This window comes from Haliotis asinina, chromosome 2, assembly GCF_037392515.1.
Source record: "Haliotis asinina isolate JCU_RB_2024 chromosome 2, JCU_Hal_asi_v2, whole genome shotgun sequence".
NCBI classification, from domain to species: domain Eukaryota; kingdom Metazoa; phylum Mollusca; class Gastropoda; order Lepetellida; family Haliotidae; genus Haliotis; species Haliotis asinina.
The window spans coordinates 42,766,050-42,781,852 of NC_090281.1; the positions used below are offsets into that span (position 1 = coordinate 42,766,050).

Below are 15,803 nucleotides of genomic sequence, written 5' to 3' on the forward strand. Positions count from 1 at the left end.
AAGTGGATTCAGGTGTTGAATGTCCTCAGTGACAAGTGTTCAAGTGTCAGATGACCTCAGTGAGAGGTGAGTGTAGGTGTTGCATGTCCTCAGAGAGAAGTGTGCCTCATGACCTCAGTTTATTCTAGTATGACCTTGGTGAAAACTGGGAAGTGTCATTTGACCACAAATCCCAGAAAATATTGTAGGATGTAAGACAAAACATTCAATAAATACTTATTTCATTTTAATATCTTGATATTATACAAAGAATTATAATAAAACGCCTGATCAACAAAAGAAAATCCCACTACAAATATGATGTCTCAGGTAAATGGAATTAACTGTAAGTGACAGCTATTTACTAACTGCCTCGATAAAGAACCACTATATTCTGTACAATGTCTGAAACTTAGAAGTAGGTGAGTAGGATTTTACATTCCTCTTAACAATATCCCAGCATTACTTAGCCCCTTCCAACAGGTTTTGTGAACTGACAATACCAACATGCCATGACTTTCTAAACATTCCTGTTGTATTCATTTAACACTGCCACAAACATGAACCTTCTGTAGCCTGAAAAAAAAACATGTCAACAATAAATACAGCAAACTATATATTGCACTTGCCTACCAAGCAGCTACCTTGTTAACACAGTAGAAAGATCATTTACCACTTTTAACCCACTACCTCTGAAAGCAAGCCTGAGTGACAAAAAGCTGGCATAGGCAGCTCCACAGGGTGGATGCAGCCCTTTTTGTCCAAAAAGATTATTAAATGACCACTGACACTCTTTCTTAAAAAGCTATATGTGCCCATGGGTAAAAGATGTCTTCAGGCTTATTTATGTATAAGTGGCCATTGCTGCTCAGTGATGACCAGTTGACCTCAAAAGGCACTGTCACGTCAGGCTATACTCATGTTCTCCCAGTATACTTTATTCATGTAGATTATCACAACCTTATAGATCATGTATATGGTGTAAATACACTCATACATGCTGATAACCAGTTAAGGCAGCAAAGTATTTTTTAAGTAGCACATTCACTATGGGCACACACAGAATATTCTCATCAGAGATTTAAATTTACATGGATGTCAATTTCAACACAAGACATCTACTAAAAATATTATGTATTTCAAAATACAAGTCATGAAACATGCCCAAGAATTTTTCACTTGTCACTGGTAACTATGTACAGGTAAAATATTTCCCTACATGATTTGATCATGTTGACAGTTAGTCATAGCGCTTTGTATATCTATATCATAAAAATCATCAATTGTCTTGAATCTAAAAGTGATTATTTCATTACATTAACCATAATCATCTGTGGAATAGTTGCATTAGGAACTGTTCATATAAAACATGATACCGGTTGTCATATTGTTTGTATTTTCATTTCTCCACAATACTCATGAGTTAGCACTATTGACAAGAATGATGTTTTTCTTCACTGACACACATCTAGCTGGCACAGACCCACTTGGAGACTTCTCTGGAGAGATTGGTAGCAACCTCTTCCCCCGACCCGGTGATACTGTCCACTTGTCGGCACTGATGAACTTTGACATATTCTCCATGAGAGAGGTGGTTGCAGAGTTTACTTCCTGTCCAGCATATTCTAACTGTTCGGCTTGAGAGTCAGAGAGAACAGACATCTCTTCAAGGTCGGACCCTGAATCCTTCACAGGTTGTCTTCCAGCACAGCTCAACAGCCTTGTAGAAGCTTTCTGAATGAGCTCTGCACATCGGTACACCCTCCGGATATCACCGCCATTGGTTTCTGTAACGTGAATCAGAAATATAACTTCCGCCAGCGAAGACAGATCAATACAAAAGAACAGGTTGAGTGTCATATCTTAGCAAAAGTACACCTGACAAACAAAGGGAGGTTGTGTCCATCAGAAGCAAAGTATCGATGGATGAGATGTCCAGACTACAAATCAGACACGTGTCTACCAGACACAAGCTGTCTTACCCTCTCAAACTTATACAGCTGTAAAACCAAGACTACTCATGTCTACCAGACACCAGGTGTTTTACCTTCTAATACAGACACAGCTGACTGAACAAGGAGACTGGTTGTGTCCACCAAACTGTTGATATGGGACAGGAGGGTCTGGGATCGTCGAAAGCTTGTCTGGTAGAAGTGTGGTAAGCGAGCATCAGAACTGTCTCGCATGCTTGTGTCCAGTTCAATCTGGAAAATGAAAATAGATTATGATAAGATTGTTTCTATAAATAAGGGTACGAGTTAGACCTTCACTTGTCCAGAGTCTTAATCACTCAGGCTAGTCTGGTCTAGATGGTGCGCATGGACTCTGAACCAAAAGCTAAGTGAAGAGTGAAGATTATCAACAAGTCAGCATGATAACAGGTTTGATTTCCAACTCAGCGCCTTTATGGAACATTACTGCATGGTCTCTTGTAGTCACAAGGATGTTCGTGGAACCTTGTTCCTCTTCCCACTTTGACGGCAGAGTCTTCCGAACGTGAAGATCTTCTCGAATGTGAACGTTCAAACACATAGTCTTCCGCCATAGACTGGAGTAAGAAGGATGAAGACCCAAACTTCTCCAAGCGTTGTTTTGCGTTGTCAGGAGGCACAATGTTTGTGTTGAAAGAGCTCTGATTGTGTTGTTTTAATGGAACAAGGTGACTTCAAAGTGATCCTAGATAAAGACAATCTCTTCTGCGCAACAGATGAAGATGACTTCTGTCTTTTACACTCCAGTAGCATTCACTCAGTTAGCAGACCTATCTTCTGTCAGCAGCAGGCAACTGTTCCTGGAACGTACTCAGCAAATCACCTGAATTCTTAATTTCAGCAGTACTTAACAACATGCGGCTACCGGCATTATCTCCAGATTTATCACCAGTGATTTGAGATTACTTCCTCACCCAGTCCATCACACGGCTATAGATGCTATACAAATAACAATTAAATTGCAAATCTGATAAATTTTGTTGAAATCTAAAGATTTTAGATATTTGAATACTTACCTTACCATAGGTCTATGGCATATTAGCTCAAGCTTCGCTTAGTAGGAGGTCTGACGGAGTTGAATTGCATTCAATCTTGAATGGCTACCTCGCAATTAACGACTGTCATGATACAGAAGTATCTGGATCTCCCCACAGTGCATGCGCAGACTCCATGAGAACTTCACTATTACTTCTCTTTCTGAAGAGTCTGTAGTGACGAGTATTTAAATATCTAAAATATTTAGTTTGTAACACATTTTTACTTACCTTTACCATAGGTCTATAACATATGGATACAACAGACAGGACGGTGGTGTAGGACTCCAGAGGAACGTCAGCGTTTTAATATCCCACATATGCCTCAGGGCAGCCGGACCACTACTGATTCACTGTATGACGGTCAGCCGCAACAATCTCTCGTGAAGGTCACTGGAACCAGAATCAAGAGTAGTAGGTCACGTACTAACCACCGGAGGGGTACAGTACATCATCTCATGTAAGTACAGATTGTACATTACAAGGCGGATGGACGCGTGAGATGCTGCGCAACTACTAATGGTCCGAAAGACTGCAGCCCCTCCATATCAAATACTGTAGAGGACCCCCAGAAGCATCCAGCCATAATGTCAGGAACTGTACAGTTCCTGTGCAGGGCCATACTGGAGGCTAACGTCCGAATCTTGTTGAGGTTGTTAGACAATGGGTGGGGAAGATTCTGTGCGTCGTAAGTGGCCAGGATGGTCTGCCTCAACCATAAGGCTACTGTGTTCCTGGTGACTTCCCCTCTAGCCATCACAGAAAAAGGCAGGAACAACCTCTTCCTAGTTCCCCGACGAGGAGAGGACTTCTTGATGTACAGTGGAAGCCGTCAAAACCGGCATGTCTCTAATCCAGCAAGTTGTCAACACCAGCATAAAATCCAAGTCCCTTCCGTGCCATGTACATTTATCATCACCTCCGCAATCCGACACATTGTCTAAAGCGGAGTATTTAATCAATCCCGATGAGTGCCGGATTAGACAGCTTCCACTGTATAATCTAGGGCCCAGACTAGACAGAGCAACTGCTCTTCCCCATCCTCTGGTCTAATGATGGCAGTAAGAGGGGGGATGGTGAATAACTAACCTGTCTGGTTGACCCAGCAGCTGGTTCTTTGCCAGGAAATCCCAGAGAAGGCCCAAGTGTGCAGCACCATGTCTGGTCTGTTGAAACCGGACCTTAGTCACATCCAGCGCGTGAATTTCGCTAACTCTCGCCACTGTAGCTAATGCCAGCTGAAACACTGTCTTCCTTGTTAGGTTGTCAAATGATGCCCTGTTCAGTGGCTCATAGGGGCAACCTCACAAGTGCAGGTCCCACGCTGGCAGCCGGAACTTAACCTTTTGGTCCTCCAGCTTGAACGCCTTTAACATAACGATTAATTCAGGGATCTTTGAGACCTTCCTATCCCCTCTGACAGCTAACACTGAATTCAGTGCTGACAGATAAGTCCCAATAGTACTGCCCCTGAGCTTCCTCAAGCACAGCAAATATCGTAAAAATTCCGCCTGGAGTGACGCTAACAGCGGGTCTTGGGACATTTGGGCACAGAACTTCTCAAATGTAGGCAACTTGCCATCACAGAGTGATCGGGTGGAAGCTCTGTGCGCATGGGCAATGATCTTTGCCACTTGAGATGAGTACCCCTTGGCCCTCAAAGTCCTTTGCAAATGGTCCAGGCGCATAGATGAAAACGCGCAGGGTCTGGGTGCAGTGTCCAACTGTGGGGATGGTACAGCAACTGATCCCACTCTGGAAGCCCGAATGGATTTCTTTCTGCAAGGCGGCACAATTCTGGAACCACGTCCTCGCTGACCACCAGGGCGCGACCAAAAGCAGACGGATCCTCACCGTGGGCTTGAGTTTCGCCACTACCGCTTGAACTAGTACTGGCGGCGGGAAGGCGTACGCATCCAGTCCTTCCCAAGACATCGACAGAGCATCGACGATCCAAGCTGCCAGATCTGGTATCGGAGACACGTACACTGGAAGCTGAAGCCCTGGAGTGACACGTCGACAAATAGTTCGTGGTCCTGCACAAACTTGGTCAAACTAACTCGATCGTCCACCAGCGCAGGTATTGGTGCTGATGTACCGGAAGCAACAGGCGTGTCGTCACATCGTCTGCATGTATGTACGGGAGGATGTACCTGTGTAACAGACGTAGCATCAGACGCCCCCTGCGTGTCAAGTCCTGTGCTGATGTCAGTACTGAGTCCGAAAAAGACCCCCGATAAACACCTGTGACTGCGACTTTTCCCAGTTGATTAACCACCCTAACTGCTCCAGGAGACGGATGGCAAAGTCTAGCTGTCTGCGTAGCAACTGAGGTTCGAACTGGTTGAGCAGGCAATCGTCTATGTATGGGTCGAACTGAGATGAGGAAATCAACTGATAGGCATCGTGATTCTGGTAAATAGCCATGGGGCCGTGGAAATGCCAAACAGTAGGACTCGCCACTGGTAATGTCGACCCTCGAATACAAACCTCAGAAACTTCCTGTGAGCCGGGTAGATGGGGAGGTGCAGATATGCATCCTGTATGCCAAGACTGCACAGTCACGTTCCCGGGACCAACTTGAGGCACAGCTGTTCCAAAGATACCATCTTGAAGTGAGGAGGCTCCATCAAGTAACGATCATTTTAACGCCACCATGTTGCGAATCATGCACAGTTTGTCACAGTCCTTCTTGGGAATGAGGAAGACCGGTGAGTAGAACCCTGGCGACAGGTGTGGGTCCAGCACTTCCTCGATGGCATTCTTGCCTAACAACACTTTGATGTTGTCTGCCTCTGGACATACCCCTGTCGACGGCTGAGATGTTAACGGTGGAGACTGTATGACCGGTAGTTTGTAGCCCTTCTTTAGAATTCTGATAATGTAGGGATCTTCGAGGATGGACCAGTTCCTCCAAAAGATGCCCAGTCGCCCACCTACTGGTGTAGGGAAAACTCTCATGGCTGGGGGTGGCGGAGGTCTCAGTCGTGACAGGTGACACCTTCAACATCTTGAATAGGAGCGCTTCCCCTTCCCTCTGCCGGGGGTGGCGGGGGGCATCCCTGGTTGTGTCTGATGGCTTGCAACGATCAGCTGCTGCAAAGTCCTGGTTGCGACCTCTTGTAAAGGTAGATCTCACAGATTTTCTCCTTGGGATGTAACGTTTCTTGCCTCTGCTGCGTGTTCCCGTTTTATCACGAAAAGCAGATGAGAGGGCTTCGAACGTTGACAAAATTGTAAACTTCTGGAATGGCATTCCCAAAGAGGGCCTGTGATGAGAAAGGAGTTCTAATAACACACCGTTTAAACTCTTCCTGCAATGAACAAGCATCCAAAAACCCCATCCTGCGCACTACTGTCATCATCACTCAAGCTGTCCGGACATGTCCCAATAGGTGATGTAGCACTTTGCCTTGTCATAGGAATAGCGACCATCAATGGCCTGTAATCTGGAGTCCTGTACCTTATACGTGGTGGAGGAAGATAGTCTTCTGATGGCCTCATCCAACACTGCCCCAGAGTCCGCAAAGTCGAGACTATGCTCCTTGTAGTCATACTTTTTTGACTATGGCGCTCTGATCATGGTATTCAACAATAGCTTAGCAGAGTCTTCATTCTGGGACGATATGGCGTCAGCCACCATCGGATGTGGTGGGATCATCAGTTTGGGGTCCACCCTGATGGTCCTGGCGCTGTCTACCCCTGACGCTGGGGAGGGGCAATCCGGAAGCCTATCAGCTATCCAGTCGTACATAGCAGACAATGGCAGGTACGGTCCCTCTTCCTCCTCAACATGAGCGAGGTCCTCCTCTTGTTGGGGGAGAAGTATTGTTCTTCGTCAGTATTCCAAGGAATGGTCGACTTGTGCTCCGGCACCTGCTATGCCGACTGTCTGGCACGAGGAGGAGCAGCTGACCCTGGCGTCAACCGGTGTATCTGTAGCTTGAGATGCGCCCTGGTGTCGGGTAATCAGATGCACCAGCGTAGGAGCTCTAGTAGGAGGCACCATCTGTCCCTGTGTGCATCTCCGGCATACAGGGTAGAGATAATCTCGATCCAGAAGGGGATGCAGGAGAATGTCTTCCGCAGTCTCCGAGTCTTCCTCTTCCTAGCACAGTCCAGACAATAAGGGTGAGAGTCCTTGCCGGATTTCAAGCCTTCGCAAACGTCACAGAAGTGACGTGTCATGCACAACTACTGTAATAGACCGAAACATAAATGTGATTATTAGGATAAAGAAAAAAATACCCCTTACCACGTAATGGACTGCTCCACTCACACATGCAGCAGCATGCTTGCAACAGACAAGTGAAATACTTCGAAAAGGACAGCAAAATTTACACTCAATACTGCGCTAAGAAATACAAAGCTTAAATACAGCGGACACATAACTATCAATAGAAACAATACGCAAACAAATGAAACCAATGCAGTAAACATTATGGAGGCAACAACAAATAGGAGACACGCTACCATGTCTGTTACGAGGTAGCCGACAAGTGTACAATAACGAAAATATATGTTATAATCGACACATAGATTGAAAAATATACATATCACACACTAAGAACCTGAAAGGAAACAGTGCAAAAGCGTAGTATAGTCAAACTTTATTAGCTGGAAAAATAAATCTAGCAACCCAAACATGTCTCGATCAGATGACGCTTGAAATAAAAGTGAAGTTCACGTGGAGTCTGCATGCATTCACAGTGGGGAGATCCAGATACTTTCGTATCACGACAGTCGTCGATTGCGAGGTAGCCATTCAAGATTGAATAGCAATTCAACTCCGTCAGATCTCCTACTAAGCGAAGCTTGAGGTAATAAGCTATAGACCTATGGTAAGGTAAGTAAAAAATAATACAGTATATGCAACACAAGCTGAAAGAACATGGATGCATGACAGGCATTGGGGGTGAGGATCAGCTATTAACCTGTACACGCAGTGACTGCAAGATTTCATCAAACATAAATAAACTTCATTATGATGAAAAAATGTCATAAAATAAAGAAAAACTTTTCAAAATTTTGACATACAATGATGTAAATTATTACCAAAAACCATACACAGGTACATTTGTAAACAGGGTCTAAATATAATTGGATGTAGTGCATTTACAGGACTCGACTCGAGTGCTCGCCCAACCATCCACATGGGCGATGAAGGAGAGAGTGACAAGCATGGTTAGTCATGTGATTGTTTGGGGTGGGGGGCGGGTGTCAGAGAAAAGGGCTCAAGGGAGACAACTCGTGAGTGAACTTTTACGTCTTCTTCAAGGGATCTACAAAGGGATTCAAGTGTTCAACTATCATTCAAACAGTGGAAGGAGATAAGCATAATAAGCATGAGTCAGGATAAGGAAAAATAAGCCTTTTCCCTTAATACCATTCTGTCACTGAATGTCTTTAGTTTTTGTTGCAAATGCATTTTGTTCCCCTTAATTCTTCCATATCCACTGCTAGATCTTAAATTGAGATAAAGATCAATAGATACCTGAATTTCTTGGCACTTCTGAAGCAAAACTTTGTTGGTTGAAACAACGATTTCTATATGCTGGGGTAGATCACCATATTTCTGAAACAAGAAGTCAACATAGACAGTCAGTATACTGTACAATGCAAGGACTTACAACACATGGCTTGACTGAGAAAAACCTAGACAAGAGGAAGGACATACCAGACTTTTGACTGCTTTATCTGCCAGTGTCTGTGCTTGACACTCCGTCTCCTCGAGGGACTGAACGCCATCCTGGAGAGACCTGTCCACGTACGAGTCGCCTCCTGACAGGAATGCCTGACAGATGTCATGAGCTAGCTGAGAAAAAATCATCATCATCATCATCATCATCATCATCATCATCATCATCATCAAAGCAATAGGAGGCCATAACTCTACCTCTGTTGGACAGGAATATATTACATATTCTACTGACAATTCCTGAGACTTTTGATTATCTGAGATACTGTCCTGACAACACCTATAATGAGCATTACCTGCTGATGTCTATGATCCCCTGGGACATCAAGTGATGTCATGTGCATGTCTGTGACCAGTGCAAGCTCTCCACACTGACGACACATCTTGCTGACACTGTCGATAATCTTCGTCCCTGACTCTTGGACCATACTACGAAGTTCATTTTCACAACCCTAAAGTGAAACAAACATATTTTCATGTTTTCAGCAATCCCAGTTTAGTTAGTAGCATAATATATGCTATGGTTAGATTAATTTGAATATTCAAATAAAGGAAGATAATTTGTGTGAAATGAGTGACAAATTCAGTGTGAAAGTTTTACTACAGTTGCCATGATTCCTATACCTACATCAGATTCCTACATCATCAGACACTTCACATCATCAGATTCCCACTCCATCAGATTCCTGCTCCACCATCAGATTCACGCTCCATCAGATTCCTGCTACATTATCAGATTCACACTCCATCAGATTCCTGCTACATTATCAGATTCCTACTCCATCATCAGATTCCCATGAAACATTCCCACTCGACAATAAGATTCCTACTACATAATCAGATTATTGCTGCATCACAAGATTGCTACTACATCATCAGATTTCTACTCCATCATCAGATTCCCATGAGACATTCCCACTCTATCATCAGATTCCCATGAGACATTCCCACTCTATCATCAGATTTCCACTCCATCATCAGATTCCCATGAGACATTCCCACTCTATCATCAGATTTCCACACCATCATCAGATTCCCATGAGACATTCCCACTCCATCATTAGATTCCTACTCCATCATCAGATTCCCATGAGACACTTCCACTCCATCATCAGATTTCCATGAGACATTCCCACTCTATCATCAGATTCCTACTCCATCATCAGATTCCCATGAGACATTCCCACTCCATCATCAGATTTCTACTCCATCATCAGATTTCCATGAGACATTCCCACTCTATCATCAGATTCCTACTCCATCATCAGATTCCCATGAGACATTCCCACTCCATCATCAGATTTCTACTCCATCATCAGATTTCAACCAGACATTCCCACTCCATCATCAGATTTCTACTCCATCATTAGATTCCCACGAGACATTCCCACTACATCATCAGATTTCTACTCCATCATCAGATTCCCATGAGACATTCCCATTCCATCATCAGATTCCTGCTGCATCACAAGATTCCCATTCCTTCTACAGATCCCATTCCATCATCAGATTCCATCAAAGCATGACATTTCATTCAGGTTAGAAATGTTGCCTCTTGCATTCAAACCTCACAAATGTCTCGTCAACATGATGACAACTTGATAATGTTTTAGCACATATGAAAATGGTTCGGAAGTTGCTCATTTGAGTGGAACCTGCCAAGTAGTATCAAACCACAGAGAAAACAACAATACACAATTTCACTGCTTTACAGGATCCTTATTGTTTTCAAGTCAGGTAGTAATGTTTTCAGGTCAGGTCCTTCGTTTTGAAAGTTAAGCTAAACCCTGCTTTTACCTGTATAAACATTGTAACATGACCAGTGACTGTCCGGAGCTGAGACAGCAGACGCTGCAGAAGCTCCGTGAGGCTGGACGACCCACATCCTTCATACAGCTGCGCCCACAGACTGCAGGCTGTTGATAGCTTCTGTAGACACACGACCAGCTGCAGCAGATGTCTCTCCTGGCTGTACAACTCGTCTGGAACAGAGACAGTTAGTAAGGGAAGGCTTTTGTTGCATACATGCTGCATCTCAGGTCAATACAAGTCATATCCCAGTAGTAGACACGCCTTAACTGCGTTGGTTGGTTGTTAAACGTTACACTCTATTCAAGCTATATGGTAGTGATCTGTAAATAATGAGGTCTGGACCAGACAATCTAGTCATCAACACTAACAGCGTTGATTTAAACAATTTATATACATGTTTTATCTCAGCTAATGCATATAATACCTCAAATGTATACATGTCATATCCCAGTTGTATATTATAACATCAGTTGTATGACATATTCGAACAAACCTGTAGAGGTTGCAGATTCTTTGAATAGAGTCCTCCTTGGGGTACTTATAAGCATTTAAATGTTCTTTAAATTCTCGCGACAGTTGTAACTATATTTTTTCAATAAAATATATACAAAACAAAAAACATCGTTTTTGTCTTGTGAGACCACCCCTACAGGGCCCCTGGCCCCGTGACAGCCAAGAGCAGGTAACTCTTCAGACTATAGCCTCCAGCAAAACACTTCCGTTCTGTAAGCAATACAGACAGAATGTGGGGAGGTGGGTGGCCTTACCCCAAGGAGGACTCTATTCAAAGAATCTGCAACCTCTACAGGTTTGTTCGATTCTTTTTCATAGAGATCCTCCTTGGGGTACTGGAGTCTGTCTTATGCTTATAAGTACCCCAAGGAGGATCTCTATGAAAAAGAATAGCAAGGTTCAACTCACCATCAGGTCCTCCTGTGGAATCCATGATGGCTAACACAGACATACGAAGGTCGTGACAACTGCACAGGATCTTGTCTCCAAAACTCTCTTGTAGTGCACTTCCTGTTTTGGACAAACAACAGTCATAAGCCTTCATATAACATCTGCCATTAGAACTCAACAAAATAGATCTCCACATCAGTGACCTTGACCATTGCCTGTTGCTCCTAACAGCCAGTCCAAATGACATTAGATCAGATCTCCCTTCTCACTACAACTTCACCAACGATCGATCTGAGCACGTCCCACATGGTCAGTCGTCTTACAGAAACTTGATATTGGCCGGTCAGGAAGCAGTTTGGTCAAATACTGCTGCACTTGTTTCAGAAAGGTTAATTTTTATTCCAGATTTTTAAAAACATTTGGAACATGATTCAAAATTTGAAAACTGAAGATAAGAAATTTTGAAATGTCTAACACCTGTGATTGCATGACAATACCTTCCTTGGGGTTCCAAGAGCATACAAAATGGGTCCAGCAGCACATAACTGTCATTCAGAATCTCTCATGTCATTGTTTTAACTTTTCATGATTAGAAAACACATTTCATTTTGTGATCTGATAAGGAAAGTATTGATTGGTCAGATGAAAGGTGATTTTCACATGACCTGCACTGGTCATTTTTTCTAGTGGTAGTAAGTTGCAGGGAGTGAGTTTGGTTTCACGCTGCTTTTAGCAAGATTTCAGCAATATCACAGCAGGGGACACCAGAAATGGGTCCAACACATTGTACCTATGTGGGGCAGTCTGAGTCTCAGTGTATTTCGTTACACTCCACCACTGAGTCTAACAAAACCTAGTAGAAGGTCGCGTCAGGTAACCTTTGAGTGACCAATGACCATCCAATCAAATGCAAGACGGTTAAATAGATTTAACCAATCAGACAATGGCTACTATTTAGGGATCAGACTTTCAAAATATTCAGGTCACTGATACAGATCCCTCCACAAACAAAAATCTGCATATAACACAATTTTGTTTACCTGCAGTATATACGCTTTGGGGTTTCTGTTGACATGGTTACCATTAGCTAATATTTCTGCAAGATGACATCCTTGAATATTGCCAAAAACACCATTTTCAGCCACTGTTTACTCACCGTTGTCATGGTTGTACGTATGCCGTGTGCATCACCCGGAAGTAAGCGTGCACTAAATAGCATTCGGAATCGTTCGGGTACGAACCTTTTCGAGACAAAAAGGTTCAAAAGGTATGTGCGAATGTCCACTTTCGCGATATGGTAAGCTCTGTTCTGATTGGTCAATCTGAAAGGTTACCTAACGTGACCTCCCATAAGGTTTTGTTAGACTCAGTAGTGGAGTGTTATGAAAAGTACTGAGGGTAAGTTTACTTAGACTGCGATGTGGGCAGTTGAACAGTTTTCAGCATGACATGTGTATGCCTTAACCACCATGTTACCCCACCGCCCCAGTAGTAGAGTAGTAAGCTGTAAGATCTAGGGTGAGTGAAGCCCACCTCACATCTGTAATATTTCAGCAAAATTGTAAGTAGAAAAGTCTGATTCTACATTTACAGATCCCTGACCCAATGTACAACTGTACCAGGAATGAAAAATGTATTGCCATGACGACCAAGTGATATAGTGGTTCACAGAATGTTACCTGAATGTTTGTCTGTGATCTGAGCTACCATTTCCTTGCACTGTCGGGATACATCAGCCAGGCAGAAATGGTTGCCCACAGACCCAAGTGACACTGGAAATGAACATCAGAATGAATGTCTTTGTGTAGAAATGAAATGTTTCAACAGTATAACAGTGTATCTGTCTGAGCATGGTTGATGATAAGACGTTATTACATGGCAGTTTTCTTTTCAAGAGTACCATGTCGGCCATGTCAAAGGCTCCGAGGACAGATGTTGTAGTCTTGGGCTGTTATGAATAACGAAAGTGAAACTGTCACATCATAACCATTGTATCATATACCACATCTGTAAATACTGCAACAGTAAAAAAAACAACATAAAAGTTCGTCTAACTCCATGATTCTACCAGAAAGAGCACCCAACACTTTGTCGCCAAGATTTGAACTATTACTTCCACCATTTCTAAAAGGACAGCAACTCAAGTAGTCTAAAACAATAGACTCCATCTACTGCAAGTTTTGAGTGTTTGTGTGTATTCATTCCATGCTAGTTTAGTAACTGTAGCCACTCAAAATATGGAGAAAGGCTGGTTGAGATACTGTATATAGTTACTAAGGAAACACCTTTTTCGCTGCTGATATGTAACACTCACAATGCACGATTGTGATTGTTTTAATGAATCTAACTTTACAGGTTACCAGATATATTTGTTCGGGTTATCACATTGATAACACTATCAATTATATGATAAATGCATTTCTTATACTTACATCTTTTGTGTGTATAGCTGCTGCTACTGCTGAGCTGGGAGGAACGGCAGGAGGACAGAGGACTCCGGTGGTAGCCCGCCATGCTGCAGGGGAGGAGACAAGTCATTGAAGGTGGATCAACTGTAGTGGTGGTCACAGGAATGTGGAAGTGGATCATCAGGGTAGTGAATGTAGGTCACAGAGGGGAAGGTTAGGTGCAGGTGGGTGACAGGTAAAGTGAAGGTGGGACACAGACATGAAGGTCAGGTGCCAATGGGTGACAGGAATGTGAAGGTGGGACACAGAGGTGAAGGTCAGGTGCAGCTGGGTCACAGAGGTGAAGGTCAGGTGCAGCTGGGTGACATGTGAAGGTCAGGTGCAGCTGGGTCACAGGTAAAGTGAAAGTGGGTCACAGAGGTGACGGTCAGGTGCAGCTGGGTCACAGAGGTGGATGCAAAGGACATTGAATAAATAATCAGTAAATGGCACCATTTATCCATTTCAATATGTATGAAAGTGATGCACATTTATTAGATGCAGACACATAAATTTTACATATATCCCTTTCTGCATTTCTCCATACAAAAGCCACACTAAATACAACACCATTCTTGATTATTCCATGTAATAAACAAGCTTTGGTGACAAAAGATTCCAGCATATTTTGGAGATTAAATACAAAGAAATGATGATTAACAAACAATCGAGCCATTAAGCAGACTGAGATCAATATTCTTGGAGAAAAAAACCCATGAAATTGCATCAAGAATCTGTTGTTCATTAGAGTTCATACACACTATTTTGATTTCAGCTTATTATGTCTTGTTTCATGATGTACATATCCTTGTGACACAGTATGTCACCTTATACCCAGTGAATGTCTGGCAACCTATCCAAACCATGTTAGTGTGTGGGAGCAACTCACAGCTGTGGGGAGTTGATGGGGGAACAGGTCAGATGAGGGTCCCTCTCCCAGCTGTCCCCAGGGTCATGGAACACCTCATCATCATCTGAACAACTCTCACCATCGTTCTGAAACACAAAGTTGCCTATCAAAAGGTACTGAATCATAGAATCTGCATAGAAGACTACTTGCATATATTACATGAATCATTTAGACAAGTGCCGATACTGGCATAGATTTGGTGAGTGAGTGAGTTTAGTTTTACGCCGCTTTTTAGCAATATTCCAGCAATATCACGGCAGGGGACACCAGAAAATGGGCGTCACACGGCATAGATTTGGTGTCACATGAAGATCAACATCTACAATATCAGTGTAAGCCAAATGTTTTCAAATTGTCCATTCAGTGACATAACAGTGGCCCTGCATTGATGCACCCAATCAATGGCTTTTCAAGTTAAAATTTAATAGCTGACATTTTATGGCAATACAAGTAACAGATGTGAACTACTCTGGTCATGAACAGTACAACTTGCCTGGAAAAGGTCCCTCATCTGAAGCAACTTCTCCTCAAACTTGACCAGTGTCCAGTACGTGCAGATGTTATGTTTGGTGTTGGTCACTTTGATGAGGGGCTTCACTTGGTCATCTTCCAATATGTCTTCCCGGCTGAATGTCTGCAGCATGACATCAACAACTGCTCTCATTATTTTCTTTAGTTTCATATATGTAAAACTTTCCATGATATAAAAATGTTCGTCCAAACTGATGAAAAACATGCATGCAAAGTTCGGCTTTATGAACACTCACTGCCTCATGTACCACATAACCACACACACATGATAGTGGAAGTTCACAACTAAACTAAAACATGTAAAGAAGTCTTATCAAAGCAAAATCACTGACTACTACCACAGAAACAAGATTTGCTATTTGTCCGGAAACATCACGATGAAGCCATGCTATTGCCACTTCATTGGATTGCATGCCTTAAATTCCCTGGCCATTCAATGACATATATAAAACTCACATAACTACAGGACACAACAGAAAGTATATATCATAAACCATT

At 43.0% G+C, this 15,803-nt stretch overlaps 1 protein-coding gene across 1 annotated transcript in view; it reads right to left on the bottom strand.

The window, feature by feature from the left end:
• Positions 1-211: 211 nt before the first annotated feature.
• LOC137273726 (kinesin-like protein KIF14) overlaps positions 212-15,803 on the bottom strand; it is a 34,845-nt gene continuing 19,253 nt past the window's right edge. Inside the window, exons 21-31 of the mRNA XM_067806535.1 lie at positions 15,268-15,408; positions 14,754-14,860; positions 13,850-13,932; positions 13,097-13,189; positions 11,436-11,537; positions 10,500-10,684; positions 8,999-9,154; positions 8,682-8,819; positions 8,499-8,579; positions 2,027-2,183; positions 212-1,766 (exon numbers count right to left, since the gene is read on the bottom strand). Of these exons, the coding sequence (XP_067662636.1) occupies positions 1,396-1,766; positions 2,027-2,183; positions 8,499-8,579; positions 8,682-8,819; positions 8,999-9,154; positions 10,500-10,684; positions 11,436-11,537; positions 13,097-13,189; positions 13,850-13,932; positions 14,754-14,860; positions 15,268-15,408 (1,614 nt within the window). The 3' untranslated portion in view covers positions 212-1,395. The remainder of the gene's footprint in view (positions 1,767-2,026; positions 2,184-8,498; positions 8,580-8,681; positions 8,820-8,998; positions 9,155-10,499; positions 10,685-11,435; positions 11,538-13,096; positions 13,190-13,849; positions 13,933-14,753; positions 14,861-15,267; positions 15,409-15,803) is intronic.